Here is a 24493-nt window from a genome sequence, read left to right on the forward strand (position 1 = left end):
TTACTGCATGGAAGAATCCTACAAAGGAAAACTGAGTTACACTCGAGTTAGACTGATTCACAGAGAGACCGGGGACACAAAAGGGTAAGGAGGACCCTCCTGTAGAGTCACGAGGTTCAGAGTGGACCCCCTTGCTTTCTAAACTCCTTCCTCAGAGAGGAGACTAGGTGCAGATGGGTCCAAACCTAGTCTCAGACTTGGTCAACAGTTTGTGTCTAAAGGATTGTACATGCAAAGTTTATGTAATGTTTGATTAGCATCAATTCAGCCTGCAATTAAAGTTACCAAGACAAAATCAAAGTTACCGTACTACAAGGTTATGCACGATATCAGTCACTTACCAAAGATCTGTCGTTGGTAAAAGTGGTTGAGTCTCCATCCCTGGCGGTATTTAAAAGACGGGTAGACGTGGTGCTCGAGGGCATGGTTTAGTGGTGGACTTGGCAGTGACAGGTTAATGGTTGGACTCGATGATCAGATTGAAACGAGAGGAGTTCACAGCCTGGCCATGGCTCAGGCCCTTCCCTCTTCCAGAGCCTGCCCCAAACCACCGCCAGTCTGGTCAAGGGGCTGAGCACACCCATCACGGACGGGCAGGATTTGCCTGGGCTGCAGGCCGCATCGATCCCCTTGCCAGGATCGGAGCAGCCCAGGCTTCACAGCCTGGTCCAGCCCCGTTGCTCTCCTTGAGGTCTGCAGACTCTTGGTGACACCTCGGGGTCAGGGGTGGGTCAGAGCTCGAAGCTGGACCCCTAACTTGAAGGCACCCTTGAGTGGTTCATTCGGTTAATTCAGTCTTGGCTGGTTTAGCTCTCCGTTTCTGGCTGCATTTCAGAAAACTTGGCTGGGGTTTTCCTCTTGGAAGGAAAGTGTTTTGCATACAAATATGTAAATACCTTCCAATTCTTTTCCCCTTTGCTGGCTTACCTCTCGGCAGCGCCTCCCCACATGGCATCCGTTCAGAAGACTGAAAGTCCTACCGCTCTTTGCAAAATTAAACCCGTGGATGTTATTTTTCATACATGTCAGCTACCAGCAAGCTTTTACTGGCGGCTTTTTTCTGTCACTAGGCTTTGCTTTGCTGATGTTCAGCTATCACTGAAAAGCTCATCACACCGGGTAGTTTACTGAAAACGTTTTATTGTAATCAAGAAGTGACATAACAAGGCTGCAATGTATTCTGCAAATCATTCTGCTGATATTTTATAACTGATACCAGCTGCTTCTGCCAGGCAATTAAAAGAAAATTCAACTGTGAAAATTTTCAGGACAGAAAACTCCAGCCAGACTAATTAACGGTGGTTAAAAATAAGAGGCCCCAGCAACGCCTTTCATGTTGCGTGGTCACAACTCACAATTCTGTACAAAATGTTCGCTTTTTAAAGCTCCGATGTAAAAATCAAACAATCCAGCGGCAATTTTTTAAGTGCAACGCAGGGTCTTTCATGTCATCATTTGCAATGCTTGAACTCGTTCACATTTCAACAAAGTTTAATACAGATGACTTGGGATTTAAGTCTTTTTTCATTGTCTGTCATTCTATGTAGGGACAGATTTCACTTTTTGGTCCTCTTGCTCCTTGTCTTTGCTCTTCTTCCATTTGTTCTTGTGTTTGTGTTTGTGGCTCTTTTCCAATTCCATTTCATTTCCAATGTGTTTCTTCTGCTTCTTCTGTTTCTTCTGCTTCTTGTCCTTCTTCTTCTTTTTTTTCTTGTTCTTTTTCTTGCTGTCTTGCCTCTCTCCTGAGCTGGCACTGCTCCTGTGGCCTCCAGTCTGACTCTCAGAAGGGCTTTGGCTACGGCTGCGCCTAACACTGGGACTGCTTTGCCTTTGACTTCGCCTTGCTTCAGGCCGGTCACCTGCAGCAGGTGCTGCTGTATCCTCTTTCACCTTATCAACAGCCTTTTCCTTTGGGTCGTCATGAGTTTTCCCTGCCGCTTCCTCACCTTTTGCAGATACCTTACTCTCACTTTCATTGCAGTCTGGTACAAATGCAGCCTCATCAGTGTCTCGCGTTCGATCAGAAGTGAGCGGCGAGGAGCTGCTTACCTGAGGCTTAGGCTGGGCAACACTTTTATTGTTTTGTCCAGTCACGTTCTCTTTCTCATGTTTTACATCTGGCGATTCCTCTCTCCAAGGTGCTTTATTACCACCTGGCTCTTTCTCTTCATTGCTCTTTACTTCTGGTACGTGCTTCTCTTTCTCTTCTCCTGCGTTTATATCTAGAGGTTTGGGTTCCTCCAATGTGCGCTTGGAATCGTGAGCAGCTTTGTGATCAGACTGCTGCCGCTCAGGCGGAGGGCTGCAGCTGCTCCTGTTGGCGTCTCCAGTGCACTTTTCGGACAGCTCTGCTCGTTTGTCTCTCGGCTTACTCTCCTGGACTGACATAGATTCTCTGTTTTGAGAAGGAGACTCTCTTCCCCTTGCTAATTCACTCTTTTCATCTCTATGCTTGGAACTAGAATAATCTCTGTTGCCATCACGGTCAGAATTTTTGTCTTGCTTAGGAGTAGTGTCTTTAGCAGCGGATCCATGGCCAGTATCAGGCTTCTCTGAAAATCTGCGGTCTTTGGAAGATTGGGAAATACTTTTTCCATCTCCTTGCTCGGTTGCACGTTCTGAGGGGTCGTCTTCTTGCTGAACACTGCTCTTTCTCTTCTCAGAGGTGTCTTTGTCTGACAAAGAATGATCCCGGTCTTTGGTTTTTCCTTTTTCATTTGACATCGAACTTTTTGAACTTTTTGCGTCATGCTGGGAGCTTTCATAACTCACCTCTTTTGTAGTTTTCTGTCTTTCCTTCAAAGGCTCCGTCTCTTTCTCACTCTGTTTTACAGGGTTTGGTGGCTTAGCACTCGCATTTTGTATAACATTAGCAGGTTTTCCTACGGTTGCGGGCACCTGGGTAGATCGAATGTCTTCCTCTTCAGACTCAAAGTCATCCTCCCACTTTGACTGAGGGACCTGGATCATAATAAGGATGTCTTTCTCAGGGGCTGTGATATCATTATTATACTCCTCCATGGTCTTAATGACAGTTTGTTTTGTGTCTGGCTTTTCTTCAGTCTTTCTAATGGGGCTTCCTCCAGTAGAACTAGTGCTAAGAGGGAAAAAGCTGACATTAATCATGGGTGAGATATACGCACCGCCATCTTTCGTAACAGTTTAGAAAACGGCTTGTGTTTCCATTCTAAATCTTGCGTATTTGTTCAAAAGATGTCCAATTAAGGGAACAGACGAGAGAAAGGATGAGTCCACTAGCTAAGACTACGAGCAATCAATTAATTTAGTACCTTCCTACTCTACATTTAATTAACAAAGACACGAGATTATCAGATTGGGGACTGTCTGACCTGGTAATTCCTTCATGTCCTGCTTCTACCAATGGTAGATAAATTAGCTATACATTCTTGTTTCGACATCTAAGCAAGCAATTAGGGAGAGGTATACACAACCACAGTTTTATTCCCATGTCCCAGTGTTCTTCTTCAGAAAAAATGTACGTTTTAAAAACTGTTTAGAATATCAAGACACTATCTTAAGTCTCCAGTGACGTCTTAAATGGTTTGAGTTTGCGCTGTCCGGCTTCTTTAGATGCTGAAATGTACGTAATAACAGCTTCACACTAGATTCACTCTTTCAAAGAAGTTGGCACTGAGCTGGAAGCAGTGTAGCTGTGTCAACACGGCACTGTGCTCAAAGCTCAAATCAGTACAAGATATTGGCAACCAAGCTGCTATTTCTGCAAGGTATCGTTTCATCTCACACTGACAAAAGTAGATCATTACAGCACCTTGCAATTTTTCAAAGGCAACATATTGCATGGTAGAGACATGTCTGTTATCCTTGCCTTTAGCTGGATCTGAAGGAAGACCTCGAGGGGACTCCTCAGAGAGTCAACATATAATGAATAAGAAGGGGGGAAAAAAGTCCCAGAAGTAAGGGTCAAAGACGTCATCAATGAATTAACCTTATGAGCTGTCTGGGCAGTACAGACTGCTTGTTTTCTTTCACAAAATTTGATTCTGACCCAAGTACAGCTTAGCAGGAAAGATCACAGATTATTCACTCATTTAGCACAGATTTAGCTGTTCCTTTCGTTAGTCACTATAAAGACTTTTACATTTGTTTGCGGGGGGGAGGGAGGAAAGAAAGAATAGGAAAAGAAAAGATGAGGTACCTGGTGCAATGTACCAGAGTTGCACTAGATCCATCAGCTGCCGTTCCTTTGCTTCTTACTTTTCCCTTTGCTTTTTCTTGCTTAAGTTTGCTGCTGTTTGGCTCAGGTTTCTCACCAGGTTCTTCTGCAGGTAGCACATTTTCTCCACTCACAACCTTTTTGCCAGTTTCTTGGTTAAGTTTAATCTTTTTGGCGGGGTTGTTAAGAAAAGCAGGTTTATCCTCTTCTGGAGTTTGCTCTCCTTTTTCACCATCAGGCTCAGTCTTCCCCTTTGGTGGTCTTTTCGAGTCAGCAGCTTCTGGTTTAGAGGCCTTTAGGGAAGTCGCTTCATGTTCTTCAGCAACCTTTTCATCTACTTTTCGTTTTCTTTGTTCAGGTTTTGCATCAGAGGGGTTGCTTTTTTCAGCAGGTGTTTTTGACTTGCCCTCTTTGTTGGAGGGCTTCTCTGACTTGGTTTCTTTTCGATGGTCTTTCTTTGCCGTTTCCTCGTTGGCTGCTCTGGTTTCTGGGTGATCTTTTGTAACTTTGGGGTGAGCTTTCCGTGGGGAACCAAGAGCCTTCTCAGCCTTTTGAGAGGAAGAGGTTTTAACACTGTCTGTCTTTGGCAACTCCTCCTTCACTTTTTTCACAGCAGGTTCCATTCGAGGAGATTCTTCACGATCGCTGTCCACCTCCTCTTGGGAAGCTTTAGCTGGTTTTATTATGCTGTCGTTCTTAGGCAGAACAGCCGCTTCTGCTTTCCGCTTTGTCTTGTCAATTTTTGCTTTTGGCTTCTCCTTCTCTTTTTTCGCCTTTGCAGATACCGGTTTGAAAGCAAGAGAATCTGCTTCCATAGGCTCATCTCTCAAAGGGGTGGCATCGTCTCTTCTTGGGAGCATGAACAGAGAGTCCATTTTAACATCTGCTGCTGGAACTGGCTCTTTGGCTTTCCTCGCACCTTCTAACAACTCAGCTTTGGGAAAGCCTTCATTCTCATCCCCTTTTCTTCTCTTCTGGGGGTTTTTATCTTTATTTCCTTTGCCATCTCCCAGTGGATGTTCCACCTCCTTCTCTTTGGATTTTGTAGCATCTCGGATGTCATGGCGCTCTCTTCCAGAAGGTTTTTCAGGGTAATTTCCAGCTGTATTACGATTTCTGTGGCTCTGCCCACCAGGATAATCCTCCCTACGTCCCCAAGCCTGTGGCAAATTCTCTCGTCTGGTCCCAGGCGGACCAAACCTACCTGGAGAAAAGTTGCCCCTGTTTACTGGAGGCGGAGGTTGAGGGCCAACAGCAAAGCTCTTGTGAAACTTTTCGTACCATTCTCTAGAGTTCCTTTCCCATTCTCTGTATCTTTCCTTTTCAAATGGATCTCTCAAGTCAACAGATCTGCCATAGCAAGCTTTCATATCATGTGGAGGAACTTCTCTGTATCTGTTAAAATACTCCCTTCCTCCTTCCCCTCGAGGTACGGTCCGTGTAGTGGGAGAGTGGCCTCTAAACACTGGAGACCTTGATCGTGAACGGTATCTTCTTAGCCTTGAATGGTGATAACCCCATGACCTTGACCTAGAACGATATTTATGACTCTTCCCTTTGCCTCTTCTTGAATACCGTGGGGATCGTGAGCAGGAACGAGAATGGGAACGACTAAAGGATCGAGAGTAGGAGCGAGAGCGGGAAGAACCTGATCTTGACTTGGAGTAGGTGTATGAACTTCTCGAGTAAGATGAAGCACTATAGGGAGACTTGGACCTTAAAAAAAACACAAAACACAAAAAAAGCGAAGTTAACTCAAAACAGTCGCTCTCCCCAGTTTTTTTCCTCCCACATTTGGTTTGGGTTTCTTTTCCTCTCCACAGGCTAATGCCAAAGCTTCTTTCAGCTGCTGACATACTGCTACTGCAAACTGAAGAACTTGATCGTATGTAAAAGTTTCTGCTTAGGAGACAGAACAGCTGCTGCATTGTTAGTGTACCAACATACAGGAAGGGGAAGCCTATTTCCACCCACTTCTATGACATTAACTACCATAGCTATTGATTGATCTAAGGCGGGGTATACTGGCCTCTACTGGTACATGAACGCACACATTTTTCACTACTCAACAACTACCTGCAGTGCAAATCATTTTTGTTGCAGTAAGATGCAAAAGGTGCAAGTCTTAATGGCTAGAGTGCAGTATCAAACACCAAGAAAACACGATTTAGCCTGAAGACGGCAAAGCTCCATTTTAAAATGCCAGCTGAGTCTCTTCATCTTCACTACTGGTTTGGCAATTTGTACAGGATGCAAAAGACTTGTACTGCAATCTTACACCCAGGACTATTTACTCCTGTCGCTGCTGATTCCTTGACTCATCGAATCCATCTGACGATGGAGAGGTGGAGGAAAACTCCTCCTGATTCTTCTAGACAACCCACTTCTCCATTACGGACGTGTAAAGCGGTTACCTGGAAAACAAACGCCTACGCTCCTTTTGAATCTTTTTATATTCCATCAGTTCTTTACCAAAATCCTTTGTAAGCTCATCACATTTGGACTTTTTCTTCCCCCTGTTAAAAGAAGTTTGACCTTTCTTACAAGGATAGTTTGACCTTTCTTACAAAAAGACATCAAGAAACAAACCCTGGCCGATAGGAGAAAATGTCTACTGCATGCAAATGCAAAAGGTGAACATCCTAGTTAAGCAAAGCCAGTTTAGAATGCCTAGAAGTTTCAGGGAAAGCTTTAGAATGACATTTGTCTGGGTTTACTTTTGCATGGTTTCACCTGCAATGAAAAAGAATATTGCAAAAACCACTAGGTCATCTTTGCTTATGTCAGACGCACTTTAGTGTAACTGCAGTCCGATATACTATCGCAAGAGATACAAAAATGAAAACCAACGCAACTTCATTGAGCCAAATACTTACTCCTCTTTAGGTCTCTGTTGTTCTCTGTAAAACTCCTCCCTAGGTAAAGGAGGTGCTTGTGTCGTTGGGATGGTATTTGAAGGAGCCGTTGGTCCTGCTGTTGGTACCCAAGCTGGCGACCTGTTGGCAGGAGCTGGGGGATATCCTGGAGGGGGGGCAGTGCACCCAGCAGCTGGAGGCTGACCAGGGGGAAACTGAGGAGGCAACTGGGGCGGTGGTACCCGCGGTGGGAGAGGAAGGGCATGGGGTGGTGGAGGATGCAAGGGAGGTGGAGGCACAGGCACAAAGATGGCGATTGATGGTGGCAGTGCTGGGGCCTGAGTCCTTTGGGTACGTTCACTAGGCGGGCGTCCTCGATTTGAACTTCTAAAGAAACCCAAAAACATGTGTCACTGTTTGTTACACTCTGCCCCAGTTTTAAAGAGGAAGGCGAAGGAAGCGGGAGCACGGTGGCGAGCACTTCTTGTTCTCAACTTAAGCATTTCTCTCCCTGCTGTCTGTTCATTAGAGACTGCCCTCATTTCTTGATCCTCAGACTCGCCTTCCACATCCCCAGCCCCAGCAGTTCCCTCAGTCTTCTCTCCTTATACTCAGCTTTGCGCCTGTGGATGGAGGCTGCCCGTGCTTGAAAGACACTCCCATCTCCCCTGTGCCAAGTGCCCACCGCTCCTCTGCCACTCCTTGATATGGTCAATACTTCACACTTCTGATCTTCAAAGCACTGCACAAATACTAACTCATCTTCTCTCAAACTTCTTTTAACTTCTTCCACATAAGCCTCCTATGTTGTTGCCTCATGAGGATGTGTTTGGCCTGGTTTTGTCCCCAAATTGTTATTTTCGGGCTTACTGAATTTGAGATTTTAGACAATCTGTGGGATGGATCCTGGGGTTTGTTTTTATTTATCTTTAGCATAGTATGAACACAATGCCCCCTTACAATCTATCTATAACAAATATGTACCAAAAGGAAGGACTAACTTGACACTGCAATAATAGAGAAAACAGACTCCTCTCTCTCTCTCCAACTGAGAGAAAGCAGCTTGGCTATTTCAGAGGACTGAATTGAAGACATTCAAAATTTTTATAAAATAACACAACACAGTGTTGACTATCCAATGCTTTGCTCAATCAGTATCAACTAAGTTGGTAAAAAAGAATGTTGGAGGCTGATTTCTATGGGGAAATCAATTTCTCCAGCCCTATTCAGCCAGTGATCAGAAGGGTGGCTTTCCACCTCACCCTTTAATGATATTTCATTTTTGTATGTAATTATGCTTTCTTCAAACAGTGTTCATTTTTCAGAGTCCTCTTCTCAATCATGTGCTGCAGTTTTCTTTTAAATACTCTTACTGCAAGCATAGATCCCCTTCGTTAAAGCCAATTCAAACGAAGCCATTTAAAAACGAATTACCACTTGTATTCTCCACAACTATCTGTGCACACTTATTTCATTCTAAATCAGCTTTAAGTTATTACATTATTATTTACTGTATAAGCTACGTGTTATGGTCTCGTTTAACAGGTTACAAGTAGGAATATACTGAATTTCTGTAGCATACTTACAGCTCCCAGCCTGGTCTGCCAGCTGCTGAGCGAACTGCGCTGGCTCTCCTGGGATGGCCTTTTGGCGTGGAGAGAGGAAAAAGAAAAAAATCCCATTCAGTTGATCTGAAGATAAGTTTTGAAAAGAACTTCTCAAGTTATAGTTGCTTACCAGTTGTGTGTATTGAGTGTCCTTGGGGGCCCAGAAGACTTGGTAACGCTGGTTGTCTTACTACAGGAACCCGACAGCCCTTGTGAATAAATGCAAACAGTTGGAAAAGAAGCTCTGCTAAAATACAAGCAGCACTGCATATGTTGAAATAAAATTTACCTTCTCTTCCACCAAACTGCCGATTGACTGAAAGGAAGATTTAGAAAGCCCAGCAGCACTCACCAGCGCAGCAGGAGGCAGAACAGTACCGGCATCACTACAAAAAAACCCAAATTTTTATTATTCAAACAGTGTTTTGAAGTGCTACTTGAAATACAAAGTCCCAAGTGAGAAAAGGCTGACTATAGTAAATGGGGAAAAAAATGAAAAAATAATCTTCTCCAGATGTACAAATGGGAAGTTGGCCGATTCCAAATGAAGCACTGACGAGAAGTCTGTTTGGACTAGTGGCATTTAAGGAGAAATAGAACAGAATAGACTAGACTATTTCAGTTGGAAGGGACCCACAACGATCATCTGCTCTGACTGCCTGACCAATTCAGGGCTGACCAAGTTAAAGCATGGGATTAAGGGCACTGTCCAAATCCCTCTCCAACACTGACAGGCTTGGGGCATCGACCACCTCTCCAGGAAGCCCGTTCCAGGGTTTGAACAACCTCTCGGTAAAGAAATGCTTCCTCATGTCCAGTCTAAGCCTCCCCTGGCACAGCTTGGAACCATTCCCACGTGTCCTATCACTGCATCCCACCGAGAAGAGATCAGCACCTCCCTCTCCACGTCCCCTCCGCAGGAAGCTGCAGAGGGCAATGAGGTGGCCCCTCCGCCTCCTCTTCTCCAAACTGGACAAAGGCAGAGTCCTCAGCCGCTCCTCAGAGGACATTCCTCCCAGCCCTTTCACCAGCTCTGTTGCCCTCCTCTCGACGCACTCAAGGACCTTCACCTCCTTCTTCAATTGTGGGGCCCAGAACTGCACACCGTGTTCAAGGGGAGGCCGCAGCAACGCTGAATACAGCAGGATAATGACCTCTTTTCACTGGCTGCTTCCCCTGCCTTTGATGCATCCCAGGATGCAGTTTGCCCTCTTGGCTGCCAGGGCTCACCGGAAAAATATTTTAGTAAGCTGGCTGCACATAAAAGGATTGGAGTACGTATAGCCCAGACACTGACTCTCAGTTGTGGAAGATGCAAGAACTGAAATTCTCTTGGGAAACGTTTATGTGCTGGCTCAGTGGCTGCCTTAGAGGTTCTTTTGACTTGTGACCTTTGTAGTCAACGGTACAGCTGCGCCTGACAGTCTTCTGGACAGAGTGGCTCTTTGCATTCCAGGCATAAAATGGAAAGGACAGAAGCCCTCAACAACAGTACAGATTTTCCATGTATTTTCATACCGCTTCACTGGGTTGCCAACTAGGACTTTGTTGGTAAATGTTTGTAAAGACTTCAAATTTACACTGTTTCAATGTTTATTATCCAAATCTGCGTGCGGTGCTGACTACACGGCATTACTGAGAATGACTCTGACTTATAATACTGATGATAGAAATACTGTAGAAAAAAGTGATGTGAAACACCTGGTCAGTTTTACCTCTCATTGGGCTTTTTCGCTTTTCAGGAAACGATTATTTCCTCAGTACTAAAGAGAAATGAATGCACTCCAGAAGCTCTGACATAACCAAATGCTTACTTTAGGAATTGCTAGCCGCTTAAACTCAAAGGGCTCCTGGGGGAAAAAAGTTCCTCTTTCAGGGTCAACGCGTACTGAATGACTTGTAAGAGAAGCAAACCAAAATACTTTGGAGAAAATTCTTGCATGAGGCACGCTTCCAAATTATTCAAGTGTCCTCATTCAAAGTAAAACCCAAACCCAGAACGGCCACAGTTCTCTGGAACTGTCACTAATGCTATAGAAATCGCTAGCTGAGAAGCTCAGGAGAAACAATCTAACTTCAGCACCTTGGTGCCTTTTATATTCGTGTTGATCTACAGATTTCCTTACCAAAAAGGTCCACCTGGCTTTTCAGCAGGGGCCAACGATGACAGAGCAGCAACAGAAGGAGAAGCCAGAGAAGCCAGTGGACTCATGTGCGGATTCCGCTGGCTGGAAATTGTTGGCCAGAGCAGAGGCTGCAGGTTGCGGGCTGTTGTTTGCCTCAGGAGTGGTGGTGGAGGTGGTGGCGGTGGCGGCTGCTGCTGCTGTTGCTGCTGAACCTGCTTATGGAGCCCTTTTGCGTAGCCAGTCCCATTTCTGAAGTTGTTCACAGCCTAGAGGCAGGAAAGCATTTACAAAAAGTTAATACGAAACTTCAGTAGACAGACGAAGAAAAGCCTGCACGGAGTAAAACTCCTTGTGTATCCTGTAAATGCTATCAGTCCTAAAATGAATCAACATACAGATGTATGGATACATCACACTGAACACTGATATTCATGACTTGCAACTCAGAGTAGCTGTATTTAAAGTACTCCAGCGTTAGCACTGAGTTTGAAAGTGAGACAAGCCTGTTAAACAAAAGGGTGACCTGAATTTGCCAGATTGTCTCTAAAGAGTTGTAAGCTTCTGTAACAACAGATAACGTATTTGAAAAGTAAATTGAGCCTTACTCCATTTAGCCTTGCTTAAGGAGAGGTAAATGAATATCTTCTTCCCTTTCAGCTTTTGAAAAATAGACTTTTCCTTGCCAACAGTTTACGTGAAAGTCATCGTGTTACCTGGCGTAGGGACTTGTTGGCGACTAAAGCGTCAGGAGAAACGTCTGTTTGATGACATGTGGGGCATCTGTGCTCCTCAGAGTCCAGTAACGCTGTTCTAATACCTGTGAATCATCAGAATCATCAAAACAGCTTTTAGCCAAACTAAGGAGTATTTTTGGGGTCTAATCAATTCTAAACACAAGTGTGTGGTTAATGGGTGAATATGGTCTTGAATTGAGAGCACGGAGCGATCAATGTTCAACAGTGTAAAAAATTTCCAGTCTGCAGCAAATAACTATACGGTTTGATATTGCACTCATGCAACACCTGAAGATGTAGAGGAGGCTGTGCCTTGATGTTCCGACTGATCTTCTTTCCGCTGGCTAGTACAGTGAGAAGTCACTAACCTCAAGGTTAATGAAGAAAACACATTTCAACACATTAGGAGGTTTGAGTTCTGAAGGTTTTAACCAACCCTCCGGTGGAGAAGAAGGCGGATTAAATGCCTGACTATCCGTTTGTTGCAGACCACACCAAATCACCAGAGCTGGCTATATAATTTTGTATGAGAGAAAGGGCTGTGGACAAATAAATGCAGTCACTATCTAATTCTGGAATCTCCTGCACAATTACGCACTCTTCTCATACTCGTCCTTCCGTATTGTGCTGGTCTGGGCGGGGACAGAGTTCATGTTCTTCATAGTAGCTAGTGGGGGGCTATGGTTTGGATTTGTGCTGGAAACAGGGTTGGTAACACGGGGATGGTTTCCTTATGGCTGAGCGGTGCTTACACAGAGTCAAGGCCTTTTCTGCTTCTCACACCGCCCCACCAGCAAGGAGGCCGGGGGGGCAGAAGAAGTGTGAAGGAGACACAGCCGGGACAGCTGACCCCAGCTGAGCCAAGGGCTATCCCACACCGTATGGCGTCATGCGCAGCATATAGAGCTGGGGGAAGAAGAAGGAAGGGGGGGATGTTGGGAGTGATGGCGTTTGTCTTCCCAGGTAACGGTTACGCGTGATGGAGCCCTGCTGTCCTGGGGATGGCTGAACTCCTCCCTGCCCATGGGAAGGACGGAATGAATTCCTTGTGTTGCTTTGCTTGTGCGCGCGGCTTTTGCTTCACCTGTTAAACTGTCTTTATCTCAACCCACCAGCTTTCTCGCTTTTACCCTTCCGATTCCCTCCCCATCCCACTGCGGGAGAGCGAGTGAGCGGCTGGGTGGTGCTTAGTTGCCGGCTGGAGTTAAACCACGACACGCGTGTAAAGAGATTTAATGAGATACATAAAAAGGGGAAAAAGCTTTCTGCCTTTTTTTTTCCTTTCTACAAGGAGAGTCCTTTCCTAGTCAGGCTATACTTCAGTCTTAAATCGAACTGGTGACAAAGTAATGCCGTTATCTCCTATGTCTGCTTTCAGAAGATCAGTTTGATGTTTGGGATTAACAAACCTGGGAGTAACACTTACATTCGTCACAGTAACTGTTTCTACAGCAGGGAATAACCACGGCATCAGTCACTGTATCTTTACAAAGGAGACACAGCAGCTCCTCTGGAACGGGATCATGGGAGGAGGAGGGGGAGGACGGCTCCTCGGGTAAAAAGGGTGGCTTTTCCTTCTTGCCTCTGGCATAAGCTTCCCTGGAGGGGGGGGTGGAGGAAAAAGAAAAAAGTGAAAGACGAGGAAAGGAAAACTTTTCCAAGCGTAGGATTTTATCAAAGGAAGACAAGAGATGGAATTCTCCTCGCTCCACACTAGCCTTCGAAGACGCAGGCATCTCGTTTAAACTGCTTTTCTATAGCCACAAGACCAGAAGAGGGAGGGGGGAACAATTTTCCTTCTGCAGAACTCTCCCATTCATTGGATCAACTAAGAAATTGGCTCCGACTACAACAATAATGTTTTGACAGCTAGAAATTGGGTGCAAGGAATCCCACCTCTCCTTTGCCAGGGGGTAAAGGTAAATTGCAGGCTCAGGATGAAGTGAGTCTCCGAGTAATTCCATTTTATAAATAAGGGCAGTCTATGTTCCAGCTTCTACAAAAGGAGATCCACGACAGAAAAGCAGAAGTGCTACCAAGTGCATTTCGTAACAGCCCCTCTTGTCAGCCCACTGCTGGATTTTCTGAGTTTAGAGCAACAGGGAAACTTCAGCCTGTTTCACACGTGAGCTTGGATAAAAGTCAGAGGGGGAGGAAATCTCAGTCCAACGGCGATGGGTTACATTTTGCAAGAAGCCTTTGAAACATAAACCAGCAGCAAAACGAGCTTTCAGAGAGAACAACTCCCACTGTCAACACTACTGAAATATTTTGCAGAAATACAGATTCTTAGCACAGCACAAGTTTAACCAGCTTCCAGGGCCATGAGCAGTAGGGCCACCCTATTTTAATCTTAGAAAGTATCACAGATTTTAAGGTTCAGATACAACGACAATGCTTCCTCCCCCGCAATTACAGAGGCTGGCCGATTTGGTCGCCTGGCCACTCAGACATTTACGCACAGTTTCTCTCGTTCGCTTTTGGGTCGGTCCAATGAATTCCCTACTTACGCATTAATAGCTGGTATGGCATACTTCCCAGTGTTGGTTAGCATAGCACCCTTTGTATTGGGATCTTTCACCTCTATCAGGAAACTCCGTGGAATTCCCGTGCTCCTTTTAATTCTGGGAACAGACTCAACATTTTTGCCCTGTTAAGAGAAGAAAGGCAAACATAGCTCATCTTAAGACCCACACTTAAAATGACATGCCCATGATTATTCTAAGCAGCAAAAGCCTTTAATCCTCTCCTTTTCCTTAACAGAAGGGTTGCTTGACTAAAATACTTATTTTCCTAAATGAATATAGCCAGGGTGTTCCAAGGCTTGAGCAGTGTTTTGAATGCCGTCGACACTCTTGGGCTTAACTTCAGGTTCCTTAAGGGTGAAATATCCCTTAGCCTGCCCTCCGCTCAGAAAAGACACCAACCCGCTCCTCCTCCAAAGCACAATTCCCAGGGCGAGCTCAGTTCAGTGCTCTGAACCAGGCACTGAGGAACTGTATATGAAGGTTCAGTTCATACCTCACGCATATACAATGTTAAATGGCATGCATACTCACCCAGAGGCTTGTGTCATTAAAACAGGCAAATATTCAGCAGGTGGGGTCAACAGAAAGGAGCTTGGGTTTATACGAAATACTAAAAACTGTGAACTGTTGTTAAAAAGAGTTAAAACCAGAAACATTTCCAATGATATTGGAATATCTAAAAATATGCATGAAAGTTCACAGAGAAAGATCTATGGACATATTGAATGTCTATGACCTGGAAAAAATAAAAGTTTACATTTACAACTCCAGGTTTCCCTGAATTTTGAAGGGCTTCACCCCCAGAGAAACAATTCCAAAGATGAGCAGTCATGTAGTTGTTAGGTAACTGCCAAGGTAAAAAAATGAACCCCCAAGTAACACCAGAAGTCCCCCTCAATCTTACCCCATTTGTTGGGCAGTTCTTTATATAGTGGCCAGGTTGTCCGCAACGGAAGCAGGTATATGATGGTGGAAGCAGACCCAAGGGTTTCTTCATGTAACTAAAAGGTTTTTGGGAAAAAGAAAAAGCTATGCGTGCGTCTCTCTTGTTAAAACAAACATCTCTACGATTTTTCCATCATCTTCAAAGAACAGATTGGACGTTATCAACACTTACTTGATTGGATGATACTCATGGCAGGACTGTGTCATCATAGCCTTGATTTTATCTTCTTCAGAAGCATTGGCCTCAGCCAGATTGGCAGTCTGTTCAACAGGCAATACACACATTAGAAACACATTTCAGCCCACACGGCCAAAGACACCACCACTCCCCCGATCCTGCAAAGAGCAGCACAACGCGGGCTGAGGTTGCATGAAAACAGCCGCTGACAGAAAACAGAGCCGTGCTGAAGATGCGCTGGGGAGTCCTTAGGCCACTGCAGGGGGTTTATGGGCCTGGGAACCTACTTGAAAAGAGCCTTCTTGGGCACTCCAAACCTTGGGCTCTCTTTGTACCTCACACAAAGACTCCTGTAACCAATCCAATGTGCTTCCAAGTGGACTGAAGCTCTGTGTAGGAAAAATCATACTATCCAGCACTTTTAAACGGATTTTTAAGCCCCAGACTATTTGAAGCAGAAGATAGCCACTGGACGTTTAATTGAGAAAGATGCAGGCAAGTACCATTATTTACATTTCGCAGCAGTAAAAGGACACACAAGAGTCGGGGAAGTGGGTCTTGCTGGCTGAAATTCAGCTTCAGACACAGAAGCATTAAAAGGAATCAAGCTTTTGATAATCCCTCAGCAAGACAAAAGATTCTTGTCAGTGGAAATTTGACCACGATGTGCTGTAGGCAGTCCCAGCTGCACGTTCCCCCCCGCTACCCTCTTCATATTCAGCGATTTAACTGCAGCAAGCAAAACCTGCCGGTTTTTCCAGTTGACTGTGTCCTTTTAACATACAAATCGTAATAGAAACCTTATCCAGAATTACTGAAGGTAGCTGATTTTTCTTTTAAGTCGTGTTTGTTCCAATGTTTTTATTACACACCAGCCCAGATACAAGCAGGGCCTGAGGGAGTGACTGTAAATGATCTGGACCTTCAGGCACTGATCATGCAGGTCAACCACTCCTGCTTTTGTTTTTAGATGCATTCACTCCCAAAAGCAACCAACCAGGTTCAACATTCTCTTAAATGTTTGTTTCATATACACAGTTTTTTCTCCACAGTCACATAATGCAGATCGACATCTATGAAATCATTAATGTTTATAGAAAACTTTACAGATACTTGACTCGTTTGTTTGAACCCAAACGGTTTACAAAACACACCCAAAACCCACAAAACCTTACTAGGAACAGACCAAAATTCAAACATAGCATTTCATACATAGGAATAATAAAACAGAAACCTGCTAACACATTGCCTCCATGCTAAGCCAGTCTGCACTGAAGAGGTCAGAGCAAGTAACAGTTTTGAGCTGCTTTATGCTATGTTCCTGTATTTTTCTGAAATACTTAAATTTTCTCAAAAGCTTCAATGTGTGCCCTACTTGGACAGGTTTTCACATTTCAGAGTAAAACTTCACAGGAGTTTACAGAACCAAGGACACGTTCAGAGACAGCACCAATGGAGACCAATTTCTTTTGGTGGCTGCCTTCCAAACAAATTTATGTTTCCTTCCCCCCAGTGTACACAATTTAATTTCTGCAGGAAGAGAGGGAAGAAGTTACCCGTGGGGAGAGATTTCTCTTTCTCGGCAATGAACTCCAGCCTTTATTTTCAGAAGAAAGAACCAGCTCCTCTGCATTAAGCCCTGCCTTCTCTAATCTTTGTAACTTTGCAGACTAGGAATTCAGTTGGCTAGCACTACGCCTGTCACAAAGGGCCATCACTAGTGCTTTCCCCGACAAAGTGACACCTGGCTGAGCAAAACCAGCAAGCAGCTCCATAGCAAAACAGGGCGTTACAACCGTTTCAGAAGGGCACATCTGCTAAAATGCCACACATGCGCATCGGCATGTTCCTCTCGACAGTTAGGTACACTGACACAATTTACACAGTCTGCATTCAAACAAATTAGATCGTGGTGTCCACTGTAGATACGCTACAATTGATGAAATTGTGCAGCATCCACAGAATGCATCTAGAACTATAAGGACTAGAAATTCAAAAATAGCCATGCAATTGTCCGTGTTCCAGAAGCGCTTCTATTTTGGCTGTTGCAAACCCCCTTGAAATGGCCATAACTTACAGCCAATTAAATTCTTCTGTAAAAAGTGTGTTAGTTTCCAACGCAAAATTAACAAAACGTAGGAAAAACGGTAAACGGCTTCCAAAGTGCTGCTGCTTTGTGTCTTGCAGATGAGTAATACTGCAACATTATGTTGAGGCTGAGTTCCCATACTGGTAACTCCTCTTTACAGGATAGTACCAAAATATACACACGTTTTAAAGTTAAAATAAAAACTTTAAATTGCTAAGAATTAAATTAAAGTTGTGTTCACATTACAACAGTCATCCAGCTACAGATCACGGTATAGGAGTTAAAAATATGAAGCTAACACAGTTTTTTTAAAGTATTTGACAAGAATATGTACATACCTTAGCAAGCTGGCCCAGAGAAATAGATGCAGAAGAATCATCAATCTGTTCACAAAAAATGAAACACAGATTCAAGTTCTACAATCAAAACACAGCAATAGTTAACCTCTGCTGTAGCCTGAGAGCCTGCGCTATGTCCTCTGAGTGTCACTCAAAGAGGCATTTCTAACCTAGTGCAATCTGTATCTGCTCAAAACAAAGTCCAAGCCTATGACAGCTTAAGAGTGCCTATGTGGTTCATGAGAAGAAACTAAAAGAACCAAACCCGCTTGCGATCAACTCAGTGCTCCAGAATATCGCAGAGAAGGACCCCTGTCCAATGTTCACAACTGCTTAAAAGCTGAAAGGGTAAGGAAGCTGTCAATTTTCAGCTCAAAAGGACTTAAAAAAATACTTGAGTTTGTTTGAGAAGGAAGCATCACGACAGGAGACTTCTTTTCAGTGTAGTTTGTAAATTAAGCAGTTAACGTCTCATCATTTAGAAATGCACACGGTTTGGGTTTATGAACACAGTACAGTTGCCCGTCAAAATAAAGCACAGGCGTATATGCCCTGAAACATGAACTCTGCCCCTCCTGTCCACCAGTTTAAGAATATTCACCGTCCCCCACCAAACCCAAATAAGAACACCAATCCAAAACATCAGCCATACAAGTAACCACCACTTTGTCTAGACAAAAATCAACTGCTCAAATTATTGAAATAAAGGTGACCGAGAGCTTGGCCAAACTAAAAATTCAGCCAGGAAGGATCACAGTTGTGCCTGACGGTGCTAAAACAACGGCCATGACTCTCTGCATTTGTGCAGCCTCGAAGGACAAACACCAACTAGAGATCCTTGCCGTTACTGAAATAGTAATCGAAGTCAAAAAGGATCCACTTTCCTGCTTTGGGCGTAGTAACATTAGGGCAAGAGCGCAAATGTGGAAGTGGAGAATGATAGCTAACACAAGAGAAGACAATGAAGAAATATTCAAAGTGTAAGCTTTTGTGCATGCTTTTTAAAAAACTCTTAACTCATTTCAATTTTGCTGCTTTACTCTTCAACAACAATTGGCAAGCTTTCCAGTGCTTTATTCCTGAAAGAAACAAAAAGCACACGACAAGCTGTACAAACATACATCTTGCCAGCTCTAGGCAGCCAGATGGAGAACACGGCACCACGTTCAGCTGTGCAAACCCTGAACCTACATGATCTAAAACCGATCACGCGTCCTCTGTACAACACAAAGTCATTCAGGAAATGTTCTAGCAGACTCAGTACGAAATACAACGCATTACTGGGCACAAATACCAACGTTCACATCAGAGCTGTGCAAATAATGGCATTACTCAGTTTTTACTATGCCCAATCAAAGACATTGTATTTACAACCTATGCTATGTTGTACTGGAAAAGATATTAAGTTCATGTTTGGAAAACTACTACAAAGCTGCATTGTTTAGAATTAAGGGCAGTGTGTAGAAAAAAGTGTGAGATTGTGTTTTACATACTGCTCTTGATGTGCCACTCGCTGGCTCAGTTCGACTTCTTCTAGAAGAAGAAATAAAGGTGATCAGAACTTCAAATAAAGCACTTGTACCCAACGTAAAGTAGTGAAAACCGATTATAAAACCTGAATATCAAAACATTATGTCCCGATAGTCTCGTACATGTGGAAATTTATTCATATACACAAACTGTTCTCCCTTGGTACATGCAGTGCAACTAAAAAAAAATCCCCAAATCACGTTTCTACTTTGTCACAAATTACTCTAAGGCTTACAGCTATAGAACACAGCAGTGCAAGAGCAAGCCCTCAGGTATTTTGTCTCTGCTATGGAAGTATCAAAAATACAAAGTCTGTACTACAGGTCTGTGTTCTTCCATAACCAGCCATCAAAACACGAAGGTCACTTTAGCCAATGTGGGTGCCCCCAGCGTTACAAATAGGCACCAGATACAGCACTTTAGTTTCTAAGAAAGAACAGGGACAGTCTAGACACTTTGAAGTGCAAGTGCACTTATGTTAAAAAAATCAGCCGTCGGACAAAGAAATACCAAACCCGTCAGCAGCAGAGTCTTTAGAACAGGGTTGCTTTGTGGAAGCCCAAGCCCTGTGCTCAGGTATCTGCCATATTTAGCTATGAAAGTGCCAAAATATTAAATGTGTTACGTATGCTATATTGACTCAAAATAGTAATAGAAAGGTCACCTGAAAGCAGTTCCTGGGGCTTTGTGCGATTTAGGAGTCCTGCGACAAAAGAAAAAGGTCTTGATTGCCAGAATTTGCATTAAGATAATCTTGACAATGTTACAATAGTTTAGGAAATATTTATTACATTTGAACACTCGCTGAGATTCCACACACTCATTGATCTGTACCTGCATGCTACTCATCATGGATCAGACATGCAACCGCTGATAGCGTTAGCAAACAATTCATACATCCTCCAAAGTGTGCCATGAGCAGAGGCAATTCAAAGGCTGCAGTGGAATTTAGGTACAAATAGAGAGAGGGCCATTCTTTCCTCATCCCCACATGCAGGCATTTATTTGGTCTTTGATGCTAGCAGCATCTCTCCTCTCCTTTCAGGGCAGCATTACAATACCAGGAGAGGGTGCCATCCAACCCGAAACGGAGGATGCATTGACAAGACGGCGCTAAGCATACGCATTGAAATTAACCCCCAACACAAGGCCCTGTTTATAAGCACAACGCTGTGGCGTCCAGAATTACCAGGCAGCGCCTGAAAGCACTGTAACAACCACGGCAGTAATACGCCCAAAGTTTACATGCAGAGCCACATTAATTCAGGGGTTTTTGCTTGCAAAGGCTTCCTGGGTCCCAGGATGCTCCTGTACTGTTGGTTCAAGACACGCTGTAACTCATCAGTTTATTTACTGAGAACCAACATTAGAAAGACGTGGCAGAACCCCAAGCTAATAATATCAACTAATTGTGGTGGAGAGGCGTATCTTTAAGTAGGCTGGCAAACAGGACCCTCCAAACAATGCCAGTGGAGCTAATATAGAACTGGACTGCATGAATACATAAATGACAGCAATAATCCTGTAGTCGGGATTGCATTTGAAGGGCTGTCATTTTAATCAATATGCCCGGTTCTCTGTCCTCCGTAAATCTTAGGAATACAGAACTAAAACCTGGGGCACCGGTATCACCTCAGGGTAAAAACAGACTTAGAAGGATAACTAGTAACATTTGGTACCGTGCTAAACGGCTTACTGAGTTTCAAGTTTGGAAAGGATTACCAATTCTGTCATCGTACTCGCACAAAAGGCAATACACTTTAGGATATTGTTGTTTTTCTCTTGCCTGAAACGGACATTGTCTTTAGGAAACTACTAAGAATCACTTCTGAATGGAACTTCTTGTTTGCATGGTTCGCCAGCTGGCAACCCTTGGTCTGTCCTCTAGAGCTAGCGTGCAAAAGCCCCAGATTTGGGGGGTAAGAAGAGCTGCCATATCCCTCCCCCCCCCCCCCCAAATGCAAGGAAGAGTCAAACCCCGAGAAGCAGACTCTTCGGAGATGGGAACAAATTACAAGTTTACACTACAATGCCTATCTGTCTGTACTATAAAAGCCATCAAAGCAAACACATAGAATAAGGAATCTCTCCATGTAGAGGAAACAGGATCCACAACTTGGCTCTCAGAAGAATCAACCCCAAGAACAAACCCAATGAAACCATCTTAAAAGTTACCACTGTTGGAGGTTGAACCCCATGGCCCAGCAGGTCTGAAAAGGTAAGTCTGCTTTGGGACAGATACATTAAAATTTACCCCATTACAACAAAAACTAACAGCAGCTTTCACAAGAAAGATCCAATCGGAATGCCTCTGTAAACTACGAGCAATAAAAAAGTTAACACACTGAAACCCCCAACAAAGAATGCAATGCTTTACGGATACTTACATCACGCATGGTTTGCTGGCAGCTTTAACTCCTGCAACAGGGATTCTTCGAACGATGACCGAGGAGTTCTTAGGAATGAGGGCGTTATCATCGGTATATTCTGCAAACAACACAAATACAGACAAAAACATTAGTCACTTCCTAAGAATGTGTATTAATAGCTAATTACACAGCACTTCAGAGAATCCCCTCACAGATGTCAAAGCAAAATTTGATGTGTAACATCGCGCTTTTATCATCTCAACACACTAACAGTACAGTTCAAGAAATCTTCAGGTCTGATAATCAAACACAAGCAGCACCATCTTGTTCTTTTTTTTAAAATAGTTGGAATGCCAACAGCAAAATGGTCCCAAGGGTCACTAAAGGAGGCTCTGCTAATGCATGAGGTTCTTTCCTGACCTAGCTGAAGTGGCTTTTGCTTCTGTTGGGCTCCAAACCCAGGAGGTCTTTGAAGAAAAACAAACAGCAGCAAAGTCTCACCTGCATAAACCAGATTCTGAAGCCTGACCAGCTTGCCCTGCAGCAAAACAGGCACTGCGCTAAAGCCTGGAAACTCTGCGCCATTGCTTCAGTAGCCGTTCACTAAAAACGCTTCAGCTACGCTGCTGGTGCTCAGGACGGACAGAACACGGAAGAGAGCCTGCCCTCGCTGCCTGTTTCTTGGAGCTTCATCCATCAACAGCCACACTTCTCAGCTGCTCGTTACACTGAAATGGAAACGGGGCTGGCAGTTCTAGAATTTGGATCACAGAAATGTTGGGCGGGTTTTGAGCTTGCTTTCACAAGCAGGGCAGAATGGGCTCCAACGCGGTATCTCCCCTCTTCAGCTACTCATCTCGTTTGAATGAACCAAAGGAACGTGAATACTTTCCATTCACTTTTTGCAGAGCAGAGAGACTCAAAGGAAATTCCTTAGGAAGGCAGCCTCGGAAAGCCTCTCGAAAACAGCGTGTGCCTGAAGCTACCCATGCTCTGCCTTGGCTCACACCATGTCAGTCTGCTGAAGAGGAGGAAAGCCGCCTGACCTTTACACAAGGCCCCAACAAAAAACCACCTGCCTGAGACACTTGGACTGAGACAGCTTAAAATGCAAAGATCTCTCCATGAGAATGGTTTTGATATTGCACTTCCACAAGCTGGATATGACTAAATATGTTAAAGCACTCTCAGCAGCCATTCCCTGTAATCTGCCTACAGTTTGCAATATCAAAAGCCCTTACCTTCGCAGACCAGATCAGAACCACGGTCTGAAACCCAAAGATGCTGCATACCCAGCCAAGCTCTGTCAGGGTGGTTTTGCTCAGTGATCACATACAAAATAGGAATATTTCACAATTTACGCTCCATTTTTCAGTGTCTTAGTCCTAGAAAGGACTACCATTGACAAAACCAGAAGCTTTTCCAGAAGGCCCATATCCTGAAACCAACCCCTAGAGCTCTTCTCAAAAGGAAAATCTAACCATTGCACAGCCCCCTGTCAAGAAAGGCCTGCCCTGGGACATTTTGATGGAGCAGGAGCTCCGACAGTACTGAGGCCCAGACAAAGAACGGGGAGCTCATGCCAGCTGCACTTCTCGAAGCCCCAAGCTTCAAGGTTTTGAGCTGCTGAACGAAGCCGTGCAGAATATTCTTCCTGCTCCAGATCACAAACCACCGGGTTTTGATTTCAGAGATACGCGATAAGCAACAGTGGCTCCACAAAAAGGCAGGGGTTTGCTACGCCTGTGCCCAACTGAGGATTGCGGGGGTTCTGCAGAAGATTGCAAGCGGCAGCACCTCTCCTAGAAAGAGACTGTATATATGAGGACAGCAACCAATGCTTTGATTCACAAATCATGCAAGCCTGCAGCGGTCAATTTGAACACGCACAACGGGTGTACGACGCAGAAAGAGGAATAAGACCTCTTTTAGTATCTTGTGACAATTCATTGACCGTTAGAGGAGAAGCATTGACATCTGCCTTCTGAAGCGACTATCCGTGCATGTATCTGGAGAGAGACAGGTACGTGCTTGTTTTCAATCCACTTGTTAAGTGCACACTGAAGAGAGCTCCAGCCATCTAATGACAGACTGCTATAAAAATGAATTCACCTTCCAAGTCAATCAGTCCACATTTAAATGGATCACCTGAGGAGTGACAATAGCTTGGTGAAGTAAAGGCTTTATTTGTGTAGGACACTTATCATGGCCCATATTGGTATTTGGTGCTTGAAGGATCCTACTGGCTCAGCCAGCAGTCAGAGAATTTGTGGAAGAGTGTTTGCATACAGCAGAGGACATTGCTGAGCTCGTTGTGGGAAGGGACCTGGGGCCAGTTGGCTTTCATACATTTATTTTTCCTTTGCCTCAATTAATTGAATGCATTTTGGTGAGGAAATTTTGTTACAGGTGAAGTCAAACCATGTAGACTAAAAAGTTAATTTTTTTTTTTTTTTTTTAATCGGAAAGGACTAAAGCTAAAAACACGTGTCTAAAACACAGCCCTGAAGGTAGCTGTCAGGACAGCGACGACAAAACAACAGCTCTGTCGGGCCCCCAGCACAAGTCACAGCTACCGACTGTGGCCGAATCCCGTTATCGCGTCCCACCCCGTGCCCACCACCCCCACCCACCTTCTTGGGTCTGGGCGTTGGAGATCTGCAGGTCGCAGTTGGCCGCCTTCAGCTTCTCGCGGCCCATGATCTGGCGCTTCAGGTCGCACAGGGAGATGTGGAGCCCATTGAAGGTGACTGTATCGTAGTTCAGCTTGGAAAAGAACTTATAGTGGATGCACGACATGGTCGGTGCCTGCTCCGCGACGACGTCTACCGCAGCAGACGGCGTCGCAGCCTCCGTGCCAGGACAGGGCCTGCGGCAGCTCGGGGAAGGGCCCACGGAGGGGGCCAGGCAAGCAGCACGGGCTGGGCTCAAGGCCGCTCAGAGGCCACAGCGCTCCACCACGGCCAGGCCCCCTGGCCTCAGGCAGACTCGGCTGATGG

At 44.6% G+C, this 24493-nt stretch overlaps 1 protein-coding gene across 1 annotated transcript; it reads right to left on the reverse strand.

Annotated features, from left to right (window-relative positions):
* Window positions 1-1539: 1539 nt before the first annotated feature.
* On the reverse strand, window positions 1540-24293 carry LOC309603406 (E3 ubiquitin-protein ligase RBBP6-like; the record flags this gene model as incomplete). Its single annotated transcript, XM_082338262.1, has 18 exons — window positions 1540-3097; window positions 4178-5911; window positions 6610-6711; window positions 7072-7434; window positions 8637-8694; window positions 8788-8866; window positions 8947-9043; window positions 10784-11049; window positions 11497-11600; window positions 12944-13116; window positions 14028-14167; window positions 14950-15046; window positions 15163-15251; window positions 17596-17640; window positions 19089-19125; window positions 19790-19828; window positions 21513-21612; window positions 24128-24293. The coding sequence occupies 18 exons, from the start codon at window positions 24291-24293 to the stop codon at window positions 1540-1542; spliced, it is 5247 nt and encodes a 1748-aa protein (XP_082194388.1).
* Window positions 24294-24493: the final 200 nt, after the last annotated feature.

Source organism: Platalea leucorodia, assembly GCF_965183815.1.
Source record: "Platalea leucorodia genome assembly, contig: HAP1_HAP1_SCAFFOLD_76, whole genome shotgun sequence".
In the NCBI taxonomy this organism is placed as follows: domain Eukaryota; kingdom Metazoa; phylum Chordata; class Aves; order Pelecaniformes; family Threskiornithidae; genus Platalea; species Platalea leucorodia.